At 46.0% G+C, this 24,460-nt stretch overlaps 1 protein-coding gene across 2 annotated transcripts in view; it reads right to left on the bottom strand.

Moving 5' to 3' along the window:
* Nucleotides 1–24,460, bottom strand: part of AGBL4 (AGBL carboxypeptidase 4) — a 1,265,610-nt gene that overhangs the window by 5,615 nt on the left and 1,235,535 nt on the right. For both annotated transcript variants that reach the window (XM_027108602.1, XM_027108603.1), the window contains exon 11: nucleotides 479–575. In XM_027108602.1, coding sequence (XP_026964403.1) covers nucleotides 479–575 — 97 coding nt within the window. The remainder of the gene's footprint in view (nucleotides 1–478; nucleotides 576–24,460) is intronic.

Genomic DNA, 24,460 nt, shown 5'->3' with positions numbered 1-24,460 from the left:
CATGTGCTCGGGGTACATACGTGCCTGGCACTGTGCAGGGTGCTCTAACACACATCTCTTAATAATCTTCTAAGTGAGCACCACTGTCCCCACTTTACAGATGAGGAAATTGAAGGATCAGAGACCTTATGAGCCTAGATGACATAGGAGCTATCAGATGAAGTAGCATATGGAAACACCCAGACTAGCTTGGAACAGTGGCTGGACTCAGCCTCCCAGCAACTTCCATCCCTGTCGGTTCCCATGTTAGACCCAGAAATGTGACCAACCCCTCACTGTCTGACCCCATAATTATACTTCAACTCAGGAAATGTGCTGTTAAGCCCTTCTGCTCCGTACACTCTCTGTGGCAGGGCCAATCATCTTTCCCGTGACACAGATGGGAAACCGAGGGACAGAGAGAGGCTAAGCGAAGCTGCCCCTAGCAAGAAGCCAGTTAAGCAGGACGCAAGGCCCTGCTGCTCTGCTCAGCACTTACCGCAGCCTTGGCATGGGGATCGTCACTTTCTCCACCATGGGGTTCAGCCGGTAATAATCCAAAAACGTTCTCGCCACGTTCCGCCCCAGCTTCATATCTGCAAGGGTGGGTGTTAAGGAGCAACTCTGGACTAGTAAGAAAAGTGAGAACAGTCACAAAACAGTATCACCACTCACTCTTCTAAGTGTTGTATGGACTGTCTTTTTTGATTTTCACGAAACCTTAAATATTATTGATAGATACTATTATTTTCCTCATTTTCCAGATGAGGAAACTGAGATGTGGAGAAGTCCAATAATTTGCCCAAGGTCACAGAACTGGGAAGGAGAGGAGCCAGGATATGGGTCTAGGTAGTCTTACCCCGAAGCCTGTGTTCAGAGCTTTTAGAACCTACTGCACCCCTTTGGGAATCACTGGGCTTCCATGGTCTGCCTTCAGGTGGCTTGGGGTGGAGGCAGATAAGCAAGACTCGAGGGCAAGAGACCCTTTGTTGCATATAGACCAGGGCCTACTTGACCCCGGGGATTAGTCACCTACTTTGGTAACCTTGGGGACAATGATAAAACCCTCTCACCCTAAACAGTATCCCCGTTCCACCTTGAAATCCACCAATTACGAATCCTTAGGGTAAGCGTTCTTGACCTGTTAAAGTACAAACTCCCTGGGGAGGGGAAAAGGGTCAATTCCATATTGACCATTAACATTTTAGTATAAATTAGCACAGCAATGATCTATTCAACAACATGGAGCACATGCTCTATGTATTATCTATTATTATCTATAACTCTGGGGCTTCACGTGAGCTGTCTCCTCTCCCTGAAGCGCCTTCCCCTTCCCTTTGGCTAAGTTTTAACTATCAATTCTCCAGTTAGGTGATGTCTCTTTAGTAAAGCCTCCCACAGTACTCCTCTCCCAGGTCTATGATTGGTGCCCTTGCCCCCTACTTCCGTGGCTTCTGAACTGACTTCATTCAAAGCACTTATCTTTTATCTCATATCTCTCAGCTCTGAACGTCCAAGCCATCACCAACTCTTACCCAAGGGACCTCCTATCTCTTTGGTTTCTCCACTTTTCTCCAGGTCCCTGCTGTTCCCCTAGAAAAGGCCAGCACCATCTTTTCCTTGAATTGCTGTCATCCTGTCCTAATGGCCTTCCTGCCATAAGAGTGCCTGCCTCTACTCCATTTTCTATAACTTTGCTAGTGGGGGTGCGGTGGGAGGGTAGTTATTCTAAAACGCAGATCTGACGACGCTACCCAGCTGAGTAAAACACTTTAGTGGCTCCCAGTTGCCTGTAAGGTTCAAATTTTGGAACTTGATCTACCGGGTCCTTTGTAGTTAGGTCTCAGCTTTGTGTTTGTTGCCTCCCACCTTCCACCCCTCGACCTTCACGCTCCAGTGATACTGAACTTCTTCTACCTCCAGACCTTTGTCCATTCCATTCCATCTTCCCAGACCACTCTCCCCTCTGCCCACAGGCCTTACAGGGCAGACTCCTTCTCAGCTTCCAGACACCTCAGTTTAGTTGCCCCTTCACTGGGTACCACTCAGCCACCATTCTACCCAGGCTCATGGAGGTGGGCTAGCATCTGTGGACAGTTGAGTGAGTTCTCACCACTCTCTTCAAGATGTCTCCAAGCTGGGGTTGGATGTGGCCCAGGACGTGAACACCAGCATTTATGTAATGCCTGGCATCACACGGGCGCTTTGCTTACATATGCATTTTAAAAAACCCAGGGAGGAAGGCATTTTTATCTCCCCTTTGCTCTGGGAGGTTAAGAAACTTGTCCAAAGCTATATAACTGGAAATGGTAGAGTCAAGACTCCAATTTGGGAGTGTCTGACTCCAGAACCGTGAGCTTTCCACCACTCTGGGCTGTTTCCCAACTTGAAAGCACCTTTTCTGTCAAGGGCTGAGTCATCCCAGGCCAGTGCCTGGTGGGAGAAGGAGAAATGCCAGACGAGTTGTTTAAGACAGTGAGACGTGCCGCAGGCTTGCTGTGCTCTGGGGCTGCCACCTGCTTTCTTCCTCTGGTTGTGACCGACCTTCTCTGTCCCCTCCTTTAAAAAGTTCACAAGCTGGTGTCAGGCATGGGCTCTCTGACCAGCAGACCTTGAGGCAGTCTCGCCACCAGGGCCTGCAGAAGTGGCTGGCTGCTTCAACCTAGCCAGGCTCTAGCTGGCTTGGGGTGACCAAATCACCATTGCGTGTGTCAACAGTAAGAGCTGCAGGGCTTCCCTGGTGGCACAGTGGTTAAGAGTCCACCTGCCAATGCAGGAGACACGGGTTCGAGCCCTGGTCCGGGAAGATCCCACATGCTGTGGAGCAACTAAGCCCGTGCGCTACAACTACTGAGCCTGCGCTCTAGAGTCCGTGAGCCACAACTACTGAAGTCCACGTGCCACAACTACTGATCCCGTGCACCTAGAGCCTGTGCTCTGCAACAAGAGAAGCCACCGCAATGAGAAGCCCATGTGCCACAACGAAGAGTAGCCTCCGCTCACCACAACTAGAGAAAGCCCGCACGCAGCAACGAAGACCCAGTGCAGCCAAAAACAAACAAACAAAACAGTAAGAGCAACAGGGGCACAGAGGAAGGGAGAGGTTCCTGTGGACAGGGCTGAAAGATTGTAGTAGAAGTTTTGGAATCAAATGTACCTAATCCGATTCCGAATCCTGGCTCGGCCACGTGCTGTGTGGGGCAGATTGTACTTTCCAAAGATGTCTGCAACAATGTCTCCCATCTCACCTCTTATTCTATGATGTGACCTTGACACTCCCTCCACTGAGAGGTGGCATCGGTATCCCCTCTCTCTGAAGCTGAGTGGGCTTTGTGACTCACTTGCCACCAGAGGAATGGCAGAAGTGACAGTGTGGGACTTCTGAGGAGAGGCCAGAAAAACAGATATAACTTGCACCTTTCCTGCTCGAATGTTCCAGCTGGGGCCCTGAACTTCCAGGCATGCTGTCTGACTGCCCTGAGGCCAGCATGCTGTGAGGAAGCCCAAACTAGCCCATGGAGGGGCTGCAGGGAGAGGCCCTGAGACTTTGTGGAGAGATTACTTTAGAGAGAGATTCCTGGCCAGCCCGCAGCAGCTCCTCCAGCACACTACTGCTCCAGCTCCAGCTCCAGCCACTGTCTCACTGTCACTGCGTCAGAGATGCCAAGCTAAGAGTACTCAGGGGAGCCCTTCCCAAATTTCTGACCCACAGAAAACAAGAGAGAATAGCTGTGGTTTTAAACACTAAGTTTGGGGGAGATTTGTTACGCAGCAGAGGAGAACTGAGACACAGCGTGGCCCTGCAGAGCTTTTCCCATCTCCCTGAGCCCTCATTTCCTCACCTGTAAAATGTGAATAACAATGGCTGCCTCACAGGATTACGGTGGTGAGGTATGTCACTAACACGTGGGCGCTGACTAAGTAAGTGCATGAATGGGGCCAGAGGGAAGCCTGAACCCTTCCTCCTGACCTGCAGTGGACGCCAGACTCTCCCAGACTGGAAGCAAGCCTAGGAGATCTCCTTGGTACTCGATACTCCTGGGCTCTACAAGGTGGAGGAGTTGGGCTGTTGCAGTAAAATGTCCCGCAGTGGGGTGCTGATCATTTTAGCAAGCTCTGTTTAAAAGACAGCGTTTTAAAGGTGGGAATTGTCAGGGACAACCCTCTTTCTCTTTCCAATAGTATTACATATTTCCTAAGCCCTGAGAGCCTCACTCCAGATTAGTTACTGCACTGGCCCTGCTGGAGTCAAGAAATGAGACATGGGTGACAGGAGTGAAGAGACTGACTGAACATTTTCAATGAAAACAAGCTGTCTTTGAACAAAGATTTAAGATCTAGGCAAGGAGAAAGCAATAGCTCTCTTGGCTGGAACCTTTTCCAATATACTGCAGAAATAAGAAAGAAAAAAATTGGGGTGAAAACTCCCAACTCTTCATTGCCAACAAAAACCTCAGAACGGCCTGTGAATTCAAACTGTCATCCTCCTCAGATTCTTCTGTAGCTCCCGATGGGCTTCTCTCAGAGGGCAGGAACAGGCAGCAGGTGGGATCAGGACCCTTGAATCAGAGAAGCAGGAGGGTTTGTCTGGGGTTGTCTGAAACTCAGACTCACTTGGTGACTTCTGCCCAGAGCTGTTTTAAAGTAAAGGGTGGGCGTCAATAGCTCCAGCACTTGGTGGGACGCTTTAACAGGCAATGAGGGCTGGGATATTCTCATTCATTCGTTCATTTGTTCATTCATTCTAACATTCTGGGGGCTGCTCCCATGTGTGTACTGGCATGAAGAAGGGCAGAGATTGAGCTTAAAGAAGAATTAGACAAATTCTGTTTACAGTCTAGAAGAGGAAACTAATGTCCCAACTAACTATACTAGCAAACAGGCTGTTGCATTCTCCCCTTTACAAAAGCAACTAGCATTTTATTTCCCAGCATACCCTGTGCACCGTACAGTGTACTTATTTACTGTCAATAACCCCCACCACATCCCTGCAAGGTCAAAGCACAACTCGACACATATTTAACAGGAAACTGAAAAAAGCAGAGTTTGCATAATTGACCCAGAGCCTTGTGCCTCGAAAGTGATAGAGGTGGCATATGAACCTGTGTCTTTTATTTATTTATTTTGACATCTTTATTGGAGTATAATTGCTTTACAATGGTGTGTTAGTTTCTGCTTTATAAAAAAGTGAATCAGCTATACATACACATATATCCCCATATCTCCTCCCTCTTGCATCTCCCTCCCACCCTCCCTATCCCACCTCTAGGTGGACACAAAGCACCGAGCTGATCTCCCTGTGCTACATGGCTGTTTCTCACTAGCTATCTATTTTACATTTGGTAGTGTATATATGTCAATGCCACTCTCTCACTTTGTCCCAGCTTACCCTTCCCCCTCCATATGTCCTCAAGTCCATTCTCTACATCTGTGTCTTTATTTCTGTCCTGCTCCTAGGTTCTTCAGAAGCAATTTCTTTTTTTTTTTTTTAGATTCCATATGTATGTTAGCATACAGTACATGTTTTTCTTTTTCTGACTTACTTCACTCTGTATGACAGGCTCTAGGTCCATCCACCTCACTAAAAACAACTCAATTTCATTTCTTTTTATGGCTGAGTAATATTCCATTGTATATATGTGCCACATCTTCTTTATCCATTCATCTGTCGATGGACACTTAGGTTGCTTCATGTCCTGGCTATTGTAAATAGTGCTGCAATGAATATTGTGGTACATGACTTTTTTGAATTATGGTTTTCTCAGGGTATACACCCAGTGGTGGAATTGCTGGGTCTTATGGTAGCTCTATTTTTCGTTTTTTAAGGAACATCCACACTGTTCTGCATAGTGGTTGTATCAATTTACACTCCCACCAAAAGTGCAAGAGGGTTCCCTTTTCTCCACACCCTCTCCCGTATTTATTGTTTTTAGATTTTTTGATGATGGCCATTCTGACCTGTGTGTGGTGATACCTCATTGTAATTTTGATTTGCATTTCTCTAATGATTAGTGATGTTGAGCATCCTTTCATGTATTGGTTGGCAATCTGTATATCTTCTTTGGAGAAATGTCTATTTAGGTCTTTTGCCCATTTATGGATTGGGTTGTTTGCTTTTTTGATATTGAGCTGCATGAGCTGCTTATAAATTTTGGAGATTAATCCTTTGTCAGTTGCTTCATTTGCAAATATTTTCTCCCATTCTGAGGGTTGTCTTTTTGTCTTGTTTATGGTTTCCTTTGCTGTGCAAAACCTTTGATGTTTCATTAGGTCCCATTTGTTTATTTTTGCTTTTATTTCCATTTTTCTAGGAGGTGGGTCAAAAAGGATCTTGCTGTGATTTATGTCATAGAATGTTCTGCCTATGATTTCCTCTAAGAGTTTTATAGTGTCTGTCCTTACATTTAGGTCTTTAATCCATATTGAGTTTATTTTTGTGTATGGTGTTAGGGAGTGTTCTAATTTCATTCTTTTACATGCAGCTGTCCAGTTTTCCATGCACCACTTATTGAAGAGGCTGTCTCTTCTCCATTGTATATTCTTGCCTCCTTTATCAAAAATAAAGTGACCATATGTGCATGGGTTTATCTCTGCACTTTCTATCCTGTTCCATTGACCTATATTTCTGTTTTTGTGCCAGTACCATACTGTCTTGATTACTGTAGCTTTGTAGTATAGTCTGAAGTCCAGGAGCCTGATTCCTCCAACTCCGTTTTTCTTTCTCGAGATTGCTTTGGCTATTCAAGGTCTTTTGTGTTTACAAAGAAATTGTGAAAAAAATTTTTCTAGTCCTGTGAAAAATGCCATTGGTAGTTTGATAGGGATTGCACTGAATCTGTAGATTGCTTTGGGGAATATAGTAATTTTTACAATGTTGATCCTTCCAATCCAAGAAAATGGTATATCTCTCCATCTGTTTGTATTGTCTTTAATTTCTTTCATCAGTGTCTTATAGTTTTCTGCATACAGGTCTTTTGTCTCCTTAGGTAGGTTTATTCCTGGGTATTTTATTCTTTTTGTTGCAATGGTAAATGGGAGCGTTTCCTTAATTTCTCTTTCAGATTTTTCATCATTAGTGTATAGGAATGCCAGAGATTTCTGTGCATTAATTTTGTATCCTGCTACTTTTCCAAATTCATTGATTAGCTCTAGTAGTTTTTTGGTAGCATCTTTAGAATTCTCTACGTATAGTATCATGTCATCTGCAAACAGTGACAGCTTTAATTCTTCTTTTCCAATTTGGATTCCTTTTATTTCTTTTTCTTCTCTGATTGCTGTGGCTAAACTTCCAAAACTATGTTGAATACTAGTGGTGCGAGTGGACAACCTTGTCTTGTTCCTAATCTTAGAGGAAATGGTTTCAGTTTTTCACCATTGAGAACAATGTTGGCTGTGGTTTTGTCATATATTGCCTCTATTATGTTGAGGTAAGTTCCCTCTATGCCTACTTGCTGGAGGTTTTATCATAAATGGGTGCTGAATTTTGTCAAAAGATTTTTCTGCATCTATTGAGATGATCATATGGTTTTTATAGTTCAGTTTTTTAATATGGCTTATCACACTGATTGATTTACTTATATTGAAGAATCCTTGCAGTCCTGGGATAAACCCCACTTGATCATTGTGTATGATCCTTTTAATGTGCTGTTGGATTCTGTTTGCTAGTATTTTGGTTAGGATTTTTACACCTATGTTCATCATTGGTATTGGCTTCTAGTTTTCTTTCTTTGTGGCATCTTTGTCTGGTTTTGGTATCAGGGTGATGGTGGCCTCGTAGAATGAGTTTGGGAGTGCTCCTCCCTCTGGTATATTTTGGAAGAGTTTGAGAAGAATAGGTGTTAGCTCTTCTCTAAATGTTTGATAGAATTCGCCTGTGAAGCCATCTGGTCCTGGGCTTTTGTTTGTTGGAAGATTTTTAATCACAGTTTCAATTTCAGTGCTTGTGATTGGTCTGTTTGTATTTTCTATTTCTTCCTGGTTCAGTTGCAGAAGGTTGTGCTTTTTTAAGAATTCATCCATTTCTTGCAGGTTGTCCATTTTATTGGCATATAGTTGTTTGTAGTAATCTCTCATGATCCTTTGTATTTCTGCAGTGTCAGTTGTCACTTCTCCTTTTTCATTTCTAATTCTATTAATTTGAGTCTTCTTCCTTTTTTTCTTGATGAGTCTGGCTAATGGTTTATCAATTTCGTTTACCTTCTCAAAGAACCAGCTTTTAGTTTTATTGACATTTGCTATCGTTTCCTTCACTTCTTTTTCATTTATTTCTGATATGATCTTTATGATTTCATTCCTTCTGCTAACTTTGGGGGTTTTTTGTTCTTCTTTCTCTAATTGCTTTAGGTGTAAGGTTAGGTTGTTTATTTGAGATGTTTCTTGTTTCTTGAGGTAGGATTGTATTGCTATAAACTTCCCTCTTAGAACTGCTTTTGCTGCATTCCATAGGTTTTGGGTTGTTGTGTTTTCATTGTCATTTATTTCTAGGTATTTTTTGATTTCCTCTTTGATTTCTTCAGTGATCTCTTGGTTAATTAGTACTGTGTTGTTTAGTCTCCATGTGTTTGTATTTTTTACAGAGTTTTTCCTGTAATCGATATCTAGTCTCATAGTGTTGTGATCAGAAAAGATACTTGATACGATTTCAATTTTCTTAAATTTACCAAGGCTTGATTTGTGAGCCAAGGTATGATCTATCCTGGAGAATGTTCTATGAGCACTTGAGAAGAAAGTGTATTCTGTTGTTTTTGGATGACATGTCCTATAAATATTAAGTCCATTTTGTTTAATGTATCAGTTAAAGCCTGTGTTTCCTTATTTATTTTCATTTTGGATGATCTGTCCATTGGTGAAAGTGGGGTGTTAAAGTTCCCTACTATGATTGTTAACTGTCAATTTCCCCTTTTACGGCTGTTAGCATTTGTCTTATGTATTTAGGTGCTCCTATGTTGGGTGCATAAATATTTACAATTGTTGTATCTTCTTCTTGGATTGATCCCTTGATCATTATGTAGTGTCCTTCTTTGTCTCTTGTAATAGTCTTTATTTTAAAGTCTATCTTGTCTGCTATGAGAATTGCTACTCCTGTTTTCTGTTGATTTCCATTTTCATGGAATATTTTACTCCATCCCCTCACTTTCAGTCTGTATATGTCTCTAGGTCTGAAGTGGGTCTTTTGTAGACAGCATATATACCAGTCTTGTTTTTGTATCCATTCAGCCAGTCTACATCTTTTTTTTTTTTTTTTTTTTTTGCAGTACTCGGGCCTCTCACTGTTGTGGCCTCTCCTGTTGCACAGCACAGGCTCCGGACACGCAAGCTCAGCAGCCATGGCTCATGGGCTTAGTTGCTCCATGGCATGTGGGATCCTCCCAGACTGGGGCACAAACCTGCATCCCCTGCATCGGCAAGCGGACTCTCAACCACTGTGCCACCAGGGAAGCCCAGTCTATGTCTTTTGGTTGGAGTACTTAATCCATGTACATTTAAGGTAAATATCAATATGTATGTTCCTATTACCATTTTCTAAATTGTTTTGCATTTGTTATTGTAGGTCTTTTCCATCTCTTGTGTTTCCTCCCCAGAGTAGTTCCTTTAGTGTTTGTTGTAAAGCTGCTTTGGTGATGCTGAATTCTCTTAGCGTTTGCTTGTCCGTAAAGGTTTTAATTTCTCTGTTGAATCTGAATGTGATCCTTGCTGGGTAGAGTCATCTTGCTTGTAGGTTTTCCCTTTCATCACTTTAAATATGTCCTGTCACTCCCTTGTGGCTTGCAGAGTTTCTGTTGAAAATCAGTTGTTAACCTTATGGGGATTCCCTTGTATGTTATTTGTTTTTTTTTTTCCCCTTGCTGCTTTTAATATTTTTTCTTTGTATTTAATTTTTTGATAGTTTGATTAATATGTGTCTTGGAGTGTTTCTCCTTGGATTTATCCTATATTGGACTCTCTGTGCTTCCTGGACTTGATTGACTATTTCCTTTCCCATATTAGGGAAATTTTCAACTATAATCTCTTCAAATATTTTCTCAGTCCCTTTCTTTTTCTCTTCTTCTTCTGGGACTTGTATAATTCGAATGTTGGTGCATTTCGTGTTGTCCCAGAGGTCTCTGAGACTGTCCTCAATTCTTTTCATTCTTTTTTCTTTATTTTGCTCTGCAGTAGTTATTTCCATTATCTTATCTTCCAGGTCGCTTATCCATTTCTCTGCCTCAGTTGTTCTGCCATTGATTCCTTCTAGAGAATTTTTAATTTCATTTATTGTGTTGTTCATCATTGTTTGTTTGCTCTTTAGTTCTTCTAGGTCCTTTTTAAATGTTTCTTGTATTTTCTCCATTCTATTTCCAAGATCTTGGATCATCTTTACTATCATTACTCTGAATTCCTTTTCAGGTACACTGCCTATTTTGTCTCATTTGTTTGGTCTGGTGGGTTTTTACTTTGCTCCTTCATCTGCTGCATATTTCTTTGTCTTCTCATTTTACTTAACTTACTGTGTTTGGGGTCTCCTTTTCTCAGGCTGCAGGTTCATAGTTCCCATTGTTTTTGGTGTCTGCCCGCAGTGGCTAAGGCTGGTTCAGTGGGTTGTGTAGGCTTCCTGGTGGAGGGGACTGGTGTCTGTGTTCTGGTGGATGAGGCTGGATCTTGTCTTTCTGGTGGGCAGGGCAGCATCTGGTGGTATGTTTTGGGGTGTCTGTGACCTTATTATAATTTTAGGAAGCCTCTCTGTTAATGGGTGGGGTTGTGTTCCTGTGTTTCTAGTTGTTTGGCATAGGGTGTCCAGCACTGTAGCTTGCTGGTCGATGCGTGGAGCTGGGTCTTTGCGCTGAGATGGAGATCTGTGGGAGAGCCATTCGATATTACGTGGAGCCAGGAGGTCTCTGGTGGACCAATGTCCTGAACTTGGCTCTCCCACCTCAGAGGCACAGACCTGACACCTGGTTGGAGCACCAAGACCCTGTCAGCCACACGGCTGAGGGTGAAGTGAGGGTCCTTACCTCGAAATTCTGTCTGGCCCTCCCAGATCTCACAGCAGGGTTGGAGCAGGGCTCTGAGGTTACTCTCTTCTGGAGTTTTATTATTCTGAGTTCATATGGTAGGTATTTGGAGAAATCACGGTACTTAGTGAAAAGCAGGTTTGAGGGCGTGCCAGGGACCTGTGCTCATTTGTTGCTGGGTGCTGCTTAATTGCTGGAGAGTTCCTGTTGAGGACTTTTAGCCCTCTTTGAGTCCAGACCTGTCTGAAGCAAGGTCCTGGAGTAACACCCCACTGTGTACGGCAGGCAGGACGTGGCGGCAGTCTTCACTCTCAGGGGGAAGGGCAACCTGAGTGTCTTTTAACACCATGCATGCTTTCTCTTCTCTTGAGCATGACCATAAATTCAGACACTAAATTCTGTGGACATGTTGGAGATTTAATTTCAAATGGAGGAATTTTGAAAGGCTTCATGGAAGTGGGTATATAGTCAAGATTTGACAGACAAAGACAAATCTGAAAGAGGGAGGAAGGGAGAGATTAGCATCAGTAGAAGCGGGGAGTGGGCCTGGGGCCCATGATCCTGGGCCAGAAATAAGACAGAGAAGGGCCCGTGGACCAAGGGAGCTAAAGTGTAGAGGGGAAGGTGGGGCTGCAATGCTAGGCTGGCGTCAGATTAGCGAAGGCTCTGAATGTCAAATTATGGAATTTAAACTTGTATCCTGTTGGCAATAAAAACCAGGGCCTATCTATGGTTGTATTTATCATCTGTTCACTCAATACGTTTTATTGATCATCTGGTATGTTCAAGTTCTCTAGAAGGCGCAGTGTATATACTGTGGTTAAAAACCAAAAACTAAAAACCAAAAACCAACCAACCAAACATAAAACAACCAACCAAGACAAGGATTTTTAAATCCAGAAGCAGAAACGGTAACAAAGTAATGCAAAAACAATGAATAAATACATAACTGCAATTTTAATAGTGCTAGGAAGAAAATGCAGAGTCTGTACCTGAGGTCAATGGGGTACTGCCTTAGAAAGGGGGTGTGGGCAGGCCTCTGTGAACTGAGAGTGGGCAGTGGGTACAGAAGCATCTAGGAAGAAGGAAACGTGTGTGGGAAGGGTCCTTGGGTGGGACACACAGGCTGAAAGAGGGCTGGTGTGGAGGGAGAGGCAAGGGTTGGATCACGTGGCACATTATTCTGGGTCACCTTCAGGACTCTGGATTTTCTAAGTGAATGGGAAGCATCTAAGTGAATGAAGAATTTTAAGCAGGAAAATGAGATGGTCTGATTTATAATTTTAAAAGGTCAGGTCATTGCTTTGCTAAAAATAAGAAAGCAAGAGTGGAAGCAGGCGGGCCAGACAGGAGAATACAGCAATGGTCCAGGGGAAAGATGGGGCCCTGGACCAGGATGGAGGCAGTAGAGATGGGAAGATATGTCGTGGGGGGAAGAACTGGCAGGATCTGCTGACAGGTTGGATGTGGGGCTTGAGAGAGAGGAAGGAAGGAAGGGTGACTCTGCATACTTAGACCCGGTAGCTGGGTGAATGGGGGTGCTGTGCTCTGGAATGTGGAAGACTGAGGGAGGAAAGGCTCGGGGGAGAGGTTAGGAGTTCAGCTTGAGTTCAAGATGCCTGTGAGATGTTGGGCACCCAGGTCCTCAATCAGAAATAGGAAGATATCAACAATAGAAATGGTTTCTGAACCACCACCTCTCTAGGATTATTCATGCCATAAACTTTTGCTCACTGCATGGCCTGTTCCCTTCTGCTCCCTCTCCATCTTCTTGCCCCTGGCTCTCAGAGGGCATCCAAGGGTCCTGGGAGAATGGCAGTGACTGCAGGACCCTCTGTTCTCTTATCTCAGGGCCTCAGGTCTGGTGCATTGAATGAGCCCATAAATGGGAATCAAGAGACCAACCTGGTTTCAGTCGGTAACTTTCCGTGTGATCTTGGCCATTTCCTTTCTCTGGCCTTAACTTCTCTGCGGGTAACATGTATAGTCTCTCAAGTTCTTTCCAGCGCTAACATGGTATGTTAAAGCAAAGGCCTCGACGCCATAAGTTTATGAAAAATCCCATCCTCGTTCTTTCATTCAACAAATATTTATCGAGAACCTACTCTGTGCCAAGTTATTTAGGAGCTTAGCACAGTGAACAAAACTGACCGAGATCCCTGTCTTCACGAAGCTTACATTCTAGCTACTGGAGACGAACCGCTAATCCAGTACACTCGTACATGACTGAGATGCCAGACAGTGACGTGCGCTATGAAGCAGGTAAGGAAAAGGGCAAGGGGAGGGCTGGGGGGCAGGCAGCAGATCGCAGCAGAAAGTAGAGTGGTCAGAGGAGTCCTCATGGATTAAAGTGGGGCTTCAGCGGGCTTGGAGGAGGCGGGGCACCTGGGCAGCATCGAGCATGAGTGACCCTCCTCATCTGAAACAGGACCTCTGACCAGTCACTTCATAACTGGTCTCCTGCTAAGTCCAGCCCAATCCCACCACTGGGGATAACAGTCAGCCTCCAGGGTGGGATTGAGGAACACCTCCTTCTTGGCACGTGGCAGTTTCCTGACCGACTGAAGCTCCCCCTCACCTCCCAGAGCAAAGCCAGAGGGGACGCGTCTCACACCCATCCTCCCGCCTGGCCTGTGGCCTCCCTTCCCCGGCCTGCTCCTTCCCCAGGCCCTCATGTCTGAAGCCGGCTCCACACCTCTCACTCCCTGCGGCTCTTCCAGAACCACTGCTCAGCACTCCTGGCCTCCCTGCCCTGCAGGGAGCTGAGGTCCGGCCCGCTCAGCAGATACCATATTTCGCTTCCTCTCTCCCCACAGATGTGTGCTGCAGGCAGGTCTGATTGCTCTCCCCATATTTTTAAAGTCTTTATTGGATTTGTTACAATATTGCTTCTGTTTTCGGTTTTGGTTTTCTGGCCCCGAGGCATGTGGGATCTTAGCTCCCCGATCAGGGATCGAACCTGCCCCCCCTGCACTGGACGGCGAAGTCTTAACCACTGGACCGCCAGGGAAGTCCCGCTATCCCCGTTTTGCAGATGAAAAATCAGAAGGGACTTGTCCATTGAGGCTCACCAGATACTGGCGCACAGAGGATTGAAGCCCATTCATTCGTTCATTCATTCACTCATTCATCATTCACGTAATCATGACGTGCCGGACACCATTCTAGGACCTAGGATACAATGACAAGAAAAAAAGACACAGTCCCTGTCCTCATGAAGGTCTTTCCTTGCCATCATCCTGCCTCCAAATACAAAAATTTAACTCCTACCTGCTCCCTGCAGGGAAGCCCCCACCTAGAATTCTTTCTCTTCTCACACTCCTACTCATGCCAGCAAAAGATGATTATCATTAAAGGGGACTGATTAATTCTGCAGAGGAGTCGGCCAAGGAAAAGTGATTTCTCTTTGGTAAGGCTGACAGCGCTGCTGGAATGTTGAGAGGCAACTGCCCAGGAGCCTCTAGGTAAAGGCAGAAGAACAGTGGGATGCGAAGGATCTTTTGTCTCTGCCTGCCTCACCCATCCTCCCATGGGGTCAGACAGGTGCATGACTAAACAGATGAATCTGTCTCTTGAGTGCGGTGCAGAGGCTGCAGATATAATTGCAGACTCCTCTCCAATGCCATGCAAGTCCTGAGGCACCCCCTGAGGTAAGGAGGCCATGAATGGGAGAGAAAGACAGGGAGACACAGCAGGAGGGAGGAAGAGACAGGGAGAGAGAGGCAGGGGCAGAGACCAACAGAGAGAGAGATGCAAGCAGACAGGAAGATACAGGGAGAAACGCGTCAGGATGGAGCTGAAAGATGGGGGCCGAGAGAAACTCAAACTTGAAAACTGGAGAGAAAGGAGTGAGGGGCAGAGACAGAAACCTACGAAGTGGATGACAGAGAGAGAGAGAGAGAGAGAGAGAATCAGACTGAGAGAGAGAGACAGACAGAGCAAGAGAGAGAGAGAGAGACACTGAGAGAGGGAGAAGGAAAGGGAGAGAAACATGCAACTGTAGACCACAGGGAGGGTGATGGGGGGAAGGAGAGGGAGAAAGGCAGAGGATGAGACAGAAAGAGACAGAGGAAAGAAACAGGGAAACACAGGCATAAGAGGAGAGACAGTAGGGCTTCCCTGGTGGCGCAGTGGTTGAGAGTCCACCTGCCGATGCAGGGGACGCGGGTTCGTGCCCCGGTCCGGGAAGATCCCACATGCCGCGGAGCGGCTAGGCCTGTGAGCCATGGCCGCTGAGCCTGCGCGTCCGGAGCCTGTGCTCTGCAACGGGAGAGGCCACAACAGTGAGAGGCCCGTGTACCGCAAAAAAAAAAAAAAAAAAAAGAGGAGAGACAGTAAATGAGATGAGCAAGGCACAAATAGAGGCAGAGACAGAGAGAGAGGCAGAGAAGGACAGACAGAAGGAAGGGAGAGACAGACTGATGGGAAGGGACACCTCCTCTTTGATAAGTGAAGTACCACTCAAGAGGGTGGGTATTTTCTGAGAGGTTCACTTCAGAGAAGAGGCTGGAGATGAGCACACAGGTATAAATGGTGGGGAGGTGTCCAAACCACTAAAGAATGCTGAAAGTTGCAGATAGCTATGAGGCTCTATATTCATTTCCTATTGCCACGGAAACAAAGTACCACACACTTAGTGGCTTAAAACAACAGAAATGTAGTCTCTCACAGTTCCTGAGGCCAGAAGACTGAAATCCATTTCAATGGGCCAAAGTCAAGGTGGTAACAGGGTCACACTCGTCTTGAGGCTCTAGGGGAGAAACCGCTTCTGGCCTCTCCTGGCTTCTGGTGGCTGCGGGCGTTCCTTGGCTTGTGACCACATCACTCCAGTCTCTGCCTCTGTGGTCACATGTCCCTGTGCCGTCCTCTTATAAGGTTACATGTGATTGCATTTAGGGCCCACCCAGGTAATCCAGGATACTCTCGCACCTCCAGATCCCTAGAAATGACATATACAGAGACCTTCTTTCTATATTAGGTAACATTTATATCTCTAGGCTCCAAGGATTGAGGTCTGGACATCTTTGGGGCTTACAGTACGTGCCCTGAGTTCACCTGCTTAGCTAAGAGCTGAGGGTGAAGATGCTGTGAGTGTCAGGGGTGGAGCTCTGGCTCTGTGCTGGGCGCTCTACCCACACCACCCACCAGACCCTCAGTATCACTCAGAGATGTCCAACACCTCCTGCACAAGCAGCAAGTGGATTTACCAGGATTTGGACCCAACTATGTCTAACTCCAGAGTCCTTTGTACTTGCATTATCTGCTGCCTCTCAAGGGCAGGAAATACCTGTAACGGACCATGTACTGCTTATTTTACTTCTTAAACACGTCGTAACGCTGCCCCCTCCTCTTCTACCACCATGAGTCCTTTAGTTCAGACCCTTATCTCTTACCTGACCTGTGCTTCAGCCTCCTAACTGGTCTTCTTGCCGTCAAGTTCTCCCCTTTTTTGCTGAGAGTCCCATTCTCACAATTGCTAACCTTGTCACTTCCTGACTTACAACCCCATGCTGATTCCCTGTCACCTACAGGGTGAGGTCCAAACTCTGAACTCTGGCATTCCTGGCTTTCTATAATCTGGTCTTAAGCCTTGTCCCCTGACACTGTATGCTGTTGTACATTTAAATGTGGGCTTTGGAATCTGAAAAGCGTGGGTTTTAATCTTGGCTGCCGTACATTTAGCTGTGTGGCCTTGGGCAAGATACTTATATCCTCTGAGCCTCAGTTTTCTCATCTCTGAAATGGGTAATGCTCCCTACCTCACAGTACAATTGTGCTGATTAGGAATCGTATAGCCAAAGCACCCAGCACAATGTTGCTATGTAGTAGCTTTTAAAATTATCGCTATTATTTATGAGCCTGTCATTGCCAACAAAGCATGAGTTCTTTAAGGACGAGGGTATGTCAGGTTCAAATTTGTTTCCAGAGTCATTTTACACGTTAGGCCTCTTAACAGAAGCAGGGAGAAGACAAACACACAAGCTAAGAAAACAAGGTAAGGGAAAGAGAAAAAGAAGGACAGAGACAGAGGGAGGGAGAGAGAAAGAAATTATTTTTAAAGTTGTTTCCTGGATGTATAGGGATAAGACCTTGCAGGTCCTTCCATGCTGCGGGCCTCAGTTTCCTCTCCCGTAAAATTGGCTGGAGGTGGACCTAGGTGACCTCTAGTCCGAAGGCTCACTCTCTCTCTGCTCTTCCCTAGGAGGAGTGCATCCCTGGAGCAGGGGATATCCTTTCCCGCCACTCAGACGAGGGACAGCCTTACCAGGTGCGAGGGTGGTGCCTGTCTCTCTAACAGTGTATTTAGAAGAGAAATTAGGCTAGAGGCTGGCTGGGCCAGGACACATGGAGACCTGACCTCAGGTATAGTGTGCTGAGTCTGGAAGGGAAGAGCGAGGGGGATTTGGGGACTTAAAACAACATTCGGAATGTTGTTGTCATTCATTCATCATTTGTTACTCATTTATTCCCTCAAGAGACACTTACCGAGAACCTCCTGTGTGCTGGGCCATGTAACAGCTTATAGAGTACACGTGCTGAGTATATAAACAAAGACTGGCGGTCCTGCCTCGGGCTGCTGAGAGTGTAGACACTGTTGCCATTGGGGCTGGATGAGCCCACGGTGTAGGGAACTGTCCTGCGCACTGTAGGACGTTTAGCAGCGTCCCTGGCCCTTTCTTTAGGCGCCAGCAGAATCCGCCACTCTTTTGGGATAACCAAAAATGTCTTCAGACATTGTCACACATTCCCCGTGGGGACGATTCACCCCTAGGTGAGAACCACTGGTCCGGGGGTTACACAGGATCTGGTGGAGATGCAGCGGGTGAAACGAGAGAGGTGGGCGTGGGCAGGAGCTTGAGAAGTGGGTCAGAGCTTGACTGGGAGGCTGCCTCAGCAGCCCTACCTGGAAGAAGTACTCCTTGAATAGATCCTTGGAGACAGCGGGAGGGGAAAGGAAGCTGCCCTCACGGGCTGCCTTGCCTTCGTAGGATGGACGTCTAACGCCCCCTCCAGTCACTCTGGCAGGAACCGTGGCCCCCTCCATCTCTAGCACACCTCAGTCTCCGAGGACCTCTCCCTTCCTGACTTCCCCTGGACTGCTTTATTTATAGCCCTTCTGTCTATCTCGGGCCCCCTGCTCACCCAAGAGGGAAGTTAATAATCTCTCCCTCCAGCCCCCATGCTATCGCTCGCTTTGTGGCTCCCTCTCCTCCCCTCCTCCTTCACTCTAGGCTCCAGCAATTCCCCAGCAGTACCTCCCTTTCCCACTGACGGCTGACCACAGCTCTGGCAACTGGCTCTCAGAATCGGCTGTGCCTGTGCAGCTGGGCCCCTTTCAGCAATTGTTGGGACTTGGATGTGCTGCAGCCTAAGAGGAGGCCCTGCTTCTCTGAGAGATGCTCACAGATGTTATCAGAAGCTTCCGCTCGTGTACAATAAAAACAAGACCAAAGACCAAAGTAAATATTCGTGCAGTGGCACCTTGGAGCAGGTTGCAAGCGTTAGGGTCCTCCTGGCTTTAACGCCTTATGACTTTCTCACCCTTGTGCTATTTTCTTTTTAACTTTTTAACTTGTTTTGAACTTGAAACTCAGGGGATGGAATAAATGTTTATGACTACCTCCTATCTTCCAGGCACTGTGCTAGTTTCATTTATTATGCACAAGCAAGGTAGATTTTATTATCCTCACGCTGCAGGTTAGAAAACTGAGGTTGAGAGATGTCACTTGTCTAACACGACTCAGCCAGCAACTGGTTAGGACTTAAGCTCAGGTCTGTCCAATTCCAAGCCCTACGGCTTGTAAAAACTATGCTATAATTTAAAAACTTATTTTAACTTTCTTTTTTTAATTTGTAAATTTATTTTATTTAAATTTTTATTATATTGGAGTATAGTTGATTAACAATGTTGTCTTAGTTTCAGGGATGGACCTGGAGGTTATCATACTAAGTGAAGTAAGTCAGAGAAAAACAGATATCATATGATAACGCTTATATGCGGAATCTAAAAAAAAAATGATACAATTGAACTTATTTACAAAACAGAAACAGACTCACAGATTTAGAGAACAAACATATGGTTACCAGGGGGGAAATGTTGGGGGGAGTGTAGAATAGGAGGTTGGGATTGACACATGCGCACTGCTATATTTAAAATAGATAACCAGTAAGGACCTACTGTATAGCACAGGGAACTGTGCTCGATATTCTGTAATAACCTAAATGGGAAAAGTACGTTCACTGTCTTAAAATGAATTCATTCATTTATTCAAAATTGATTATGTGCTATGTAAGGCTCTGGGCCACTTGCTGTGGGTTTGGGATGAGAAGTCAGTCCCTGCCCTTGAGCAGCCCTTGGAGAAGCCTTGTGAATAAGAACTGCAGTGCAGGGCACTGGCTACTCCAGCAGAAGGCGGGAGGGGACGTGGGGCGCAGAAGGTAAGAATGAACACTGGAGGGACCCAGAAGAGGTCTTAGGCTTCTGAGCTGAACTGAGTGGGGGGCGGGGGCCAGTGGTTTTTGTTTTTGTTTTTGAGATGAGTCTTCACTGAACAATTTAGTTAACAAATAATTGAGAATCTATTACATAATGTGCACTTTTCTAGATGCTGAGATACAACTGTGCACAAAACAACAGGATCTCTATTCTCACGGAGCTCATATCACAGTGGGGAAAATAGGCAATAAACAAACAGGTGAAGAATAAGGTAGAAATCTGGGGCACCTGAAGGAAAAATAGGAGTTGGCCAGGTGAAAAGAGAAAGAGGACAGGGAAAGGCATCCCTGAACAAAGGCAGAGGCACGATGTGCGAGCAGGGTGAGGCCTGGCCATCCCTCTGAAGACTCTAAGACATTCGGCACAGCTGGAATGCCTTCTACGAGATGAAGAAGGAAGAAAGAAACACACAAAGACAGGTCATGAGTGCCTTGTGTGAGGTAATGAGCGTGAGCTTCATCCTGCAGGAAATGAGGAGCCATGGCAGGGTCTTAGGGGAGGGAGAGAGAATGTCAGGTGTGGCTTCGAGATGATCACTCCAGTGGCCCTGGTGGAGGATGGTTTGGAAGGGACCAACACTAGAGACAGGGAGGACATTCTGATCCAGGGAGGCTGGTGAGGGCCTGAGGTAGGACACAGCCATGGAGTAAGGAGGGAGGGATAGAATTAGCAATATCTGTAAAGTAAAACTGACATGACTTGGGGATTGAATGTAGGGTGTTTACAGGGGTAGCTGAACTAGGAAAGGTATCGAGGCTAACATACCAGGTTCTTATCTTGAGGAACCGGGTGGAGGTGTCCCCATTGCTTCTGGATAGGACGTCTGCATGTGGCTTCTAGAAGCCAGGGAGCTTGGTGCTCCCTCGAGTGGCTTCCTCGGCACCCTTCTTACCTAATTTAATTTTGCTGCACAGTTGTGCCAGGCGACTCCTCTGATTCCTACGATGAAGCTCCATTGTAATGTCTGGTTTTTGTCATTTCCTGGTATCTACTGCTCCTTGGGGGACATCTTGGTTTCGTGTCAGGCAAAGCTGATGTGATCCCACTCCCAGGATGGGTAACAAGTTGGGCTTAAAGTTCCCACGAGACTAACACATTTATCCAATCTTTAGGATGGAACGTATTTCCTCTGGAGCTTTTCTTTTCTGTTCTCATTCTCCCACACCTCTGCTGGGCCAGCTGGCCTGTCTGTCTGCCTGGCTGCCTCTCTGCCTCTGACAAACACTAACCAGGGTCTGCTCAGCATCAGGGTATCAAACATGCCTGTTCCGTATCTCATTCAGTCCTGCTCTGTTTTAGTAACAATAAGACAACAAGTCATGTGCTATCTCACGCTCTCATCTATCCCTTGGGCAACAGGATTTCTTAGACCAGTTCTGTGCCGTTCCATTCTCCCTCCATGGCAGACCCCCTGCCTCACTGGCTCTAGGAACTCCTACTAATTCTTTAGCCCTCTGCTCAATTGCCACTTCCTCAAGAAAGCCTCCTGTCCGTGTCAGTGCCACCATCATATCCCCTCCTGGACCTCCTGGCACTCCTTCACGGTCCTTTCACGTTGGTAACTTCACATGCATATATGTAGGCTTGGATACTGTCTCCTCTGCTAGACTACCAACTTCCACGATGGCAACATCTGTGTGTTTTGTTTGCCACCATTTCCCCTGTGCCCAGCGGAGTGTATGACACATTAGGTGTTCAATTCATGTTTTGCTGCTAATGGTAGGAATCTGGAGCCCAGTCTGGCCCCTCCTTCTTCCTGAGCCAAGGTTGTCTCAGGACTTTGCTGGGAGGAGAAATGGAGGCCACTTCCTGGTGACTGATGGAGAGAATGTGGTGATGAGAAGAGAAATGCTGAGGCGCGGATGTTGGCGAGAGGAAGGCTGAAAGCAAACATCACAAACTCCAGAAGGGAAAGTGGCCTTGTTCGTCCTCTATCACTCTAGCAAAGCGGGAAAAATCCAGAAGCAGGGATCCTTGAAGAAGGACTGTCTGATGAAGGGAAGAAAGAGGCGGCCCTGACTATCACCAACGATAGCCTGGATGCAGAGATGAAGAGGTTTTGTGGAGGAAACGATGACCCTCTAGTATGGTGAAGGTGATCCTGGGCTAGAGGAGCCAGGTTCTTTTGACAACTAGTTATAGCTGGAGGGTGAAGCCAATTGAGTACCACTGGGCCTCCAGGGACAAAACCTCCTCTTGAACCGCAGACTCTCAGAACAATGTCCCACCTATGCAGAGCAGGGAAGCTTGGACTTGTGCCTGGAGGGGACAAAAGGGAGAATGGCCTGGCACCCTCCAGACCGGGACTGAACCCACCACACCCATGATCTCCACTGCTCTTTGCCTCTCTCTCCGCATTAGACTGTGAGGTCCTACAGGGCAGAGCCGGCATCTTCCCCATCCTTGTTTCCCCACAGTCTAATACAATCCCACCGAAGAAGTCTTTGTGGGAAGAATATGTAAATGAATACATACTTAGACAAGTGGTTCACCCCCTAATTCTCAATTTCTTTATCTCTAAGTGGGAATGATCATGGCTACTAAGTCAAGTCTTGTGAAAATTGAATGACAATGAACATGAGGGCACTCGCTACAGACCCTAACATAAAGCAGGTGCTCAAAAATACTTTCTTCTCTCCCATGCCTTTAAGCACACCTCCTGACTTCAAGTCCTCCCTGAACTTCACTGACCTTCATATTTTCTAGGCTGAACTTGACAGTACAGCAGTGGTTAGAGGATCATAAAATGCCTGAGCAGGAGGGTACCAATAGCGGACATCGGCCTTGTTTGGTTTCCTGCTCTTAATCTGTTCCCTTTTCATAACACCCCACTTTTCCCCATTGAATGCCCATTCTCAATCCCTGTGGCTCAGGAGGAGCTGACTCCACCCAGACTCTCCATGGGGATAGAGTCAACCCTCTCCTGGCAAGCAGAGCACTGAATTCCTTTTGCCACAGTGATTAGTCAGCCATGGCATAAGCCCAATGAGACTCAGTTCTGGACTTGGGGGAGAGGAAATCACCCTTAATGGTGAGAGGATGGGATATCCACCAAGAGCTGCCATTTTTCATCTGGAGGAGAGAGAGCCTGTGAGAGAATGGAGCCAATATTCAGGAAGCAGATTGACATCAAGTCCTGATGACCCTGCTTGAGTCTCTTGAGCCAGGCATGCCTAAAACCAGTATTCCTTTGGCCTTCAACATTTTGTGAGCTAATTAATTCCCCTTTTTACTTAAGTCAGTTTGAGTTGGGTTTTCTGTCACTTGCAACCGAAGGAATTCTGACTAATATAGGACCTTGGAGTTTACCTCGTCAAGTGTCTTAATCTTACAGATGAGGAAGAGATTTGCAAAATCACTTAGCTTTTATACACAATCAATTTTCCAAATAAATATATTGCCTCACTTGCTTTTATCTTTGCTGCTGACCAGAACAGGAGCATGTTGTCCTCCTGCCTGGATAGGGTCATAGAACATTGATCTTGGTCAAAGAACGCCTAATCTTTCTCCAACAGAGAGAATTTCTTAATTCAAGTCCTCAGGAACCAGCTTTATTTTGCATGACAATGTTCTTATCCACCAAGCCAAACTGTTGATGACTGTCCTTTCTCTTCCACACGGTGTAATCAGCAGCAATTAATTCTAATCACAAGGAGACAGCAAGAGTGAACAGAGCATTAATTGGACGGAAGTAATCAGAATCTCCCTTGTCCACAGTTGGTACCTGTATGCAGGCAAGGCAAATACGAACAGGCACATGTATGCATGCGCGCGTGCGCGCACACACACACACACACACACACACACACACACACACACACACACTCCTCCCAACCCCCAATCAACTAAGGCCCAAGGAGAGGGTACAGAATGAGCCTGCTGTCTGATCAGCGTGGTGCTGTATAAAAACATCAAGGACTGTGGAGCCACAAAGATTCCACCGCTAACTAGTCGCTTAAACTGGGCCTCCTCATTTGTAAAATGGGGATACACAGACCTACTTCAAAGTGGTTTAGAAGATTAAATAAGAATCTTGTATGCAAAGCACTTTTCGCTGGTGTGTAGCAGGAGCTCAGTCAGTGCTCGTTTCCTTTCCTTCCACATCAAACACCTTTTATAGCTGGTGGAGAATAAAGGCCTAACATAAACTGAAATTTTAGATCCTTTGAACGTTCTTGATCTAGCCAAATCACCAGCCCCTCCCCTTAATCCTGTGCCACCATCCTCCTCCAGTCTATACCAACACACACACACACACACACACACACACACACACACACACACACACACCCTCCTGCCTCTTTCCTCTCTGGGATTATAAATTCTCAGAGAGCAGTTTAGTATCCCCATTGCTCTCACAGTACCGGGCACAGAGTAGACACTGAGTGGACACTTGTTACATAATCACCAACAGAGCCTGTGCCTTTGCTCGTGTTTGTTCTCCACCTTAGTCTCTGTCCTGGTCATCTTTCAAGGTTTAGCCTACACCCCACCACGTCCTTCATGAAAGTTTTGAACCTTATTCTTGGGAGCACTCTCTTCTCCTCTGAACTCCACTCCTCTTTCATAATACCTGCAGCTTTCCACCCATAATATAATATACACATGGGTGACATAAGATATATATGGATGTCTTTTCTTCCCTGTCTCCTCAAGTTCCTTCAATCAATCATTCAACTAACTCTTGGAGCCAGTGTATGCTGGGCACCATGGATACTGAGAGATACCCAACTGTGTCTGTGTCTTGAGATGTTCAGGTTCAGACTAGTCCTTGAGCACAGCCACTGTGTCTGATGCATCTTTCTCTATCCTAGGCCTTGGGCCATGGTAGGTGATCCTTAAATATTTGATAATCCCTCCCTCCCTCCTTCCCTCCTTCCTTCCTTCCTTCCTCCCTCCTTCCCTCCCTCCCTCTCTCCCTTTCTCTCTTTTTCTTTCTCTCTCTTTTTCTTTCTTTCTTTCTTTCTTTCTTTCTTTCTTTCTTTCTTTCTTT

The sequence above is a fragment of the Aethalodelphis obliquidens genome, unplaced genomic scaffold (genome assembly GCF_003676395.1).
Source record: "Aethalodelphis obliquidens isolate GAN/ISIS:26980383/991018 unplaced genomic scaffold, ASM367639v1 scaffold9, whole genome shotgun sequence".
NCBI classification, from domain to species: domain Eukaryota; kingdom Metazoa; phylum Chordata; class Mammalia; order Artiodactyla; family Delphinidae; genus Aethalodelphis; species Aethalodelphis obliquidens.
This window is presented reverse-complemented; position numbering and strand designations above follow the sequence as displayed.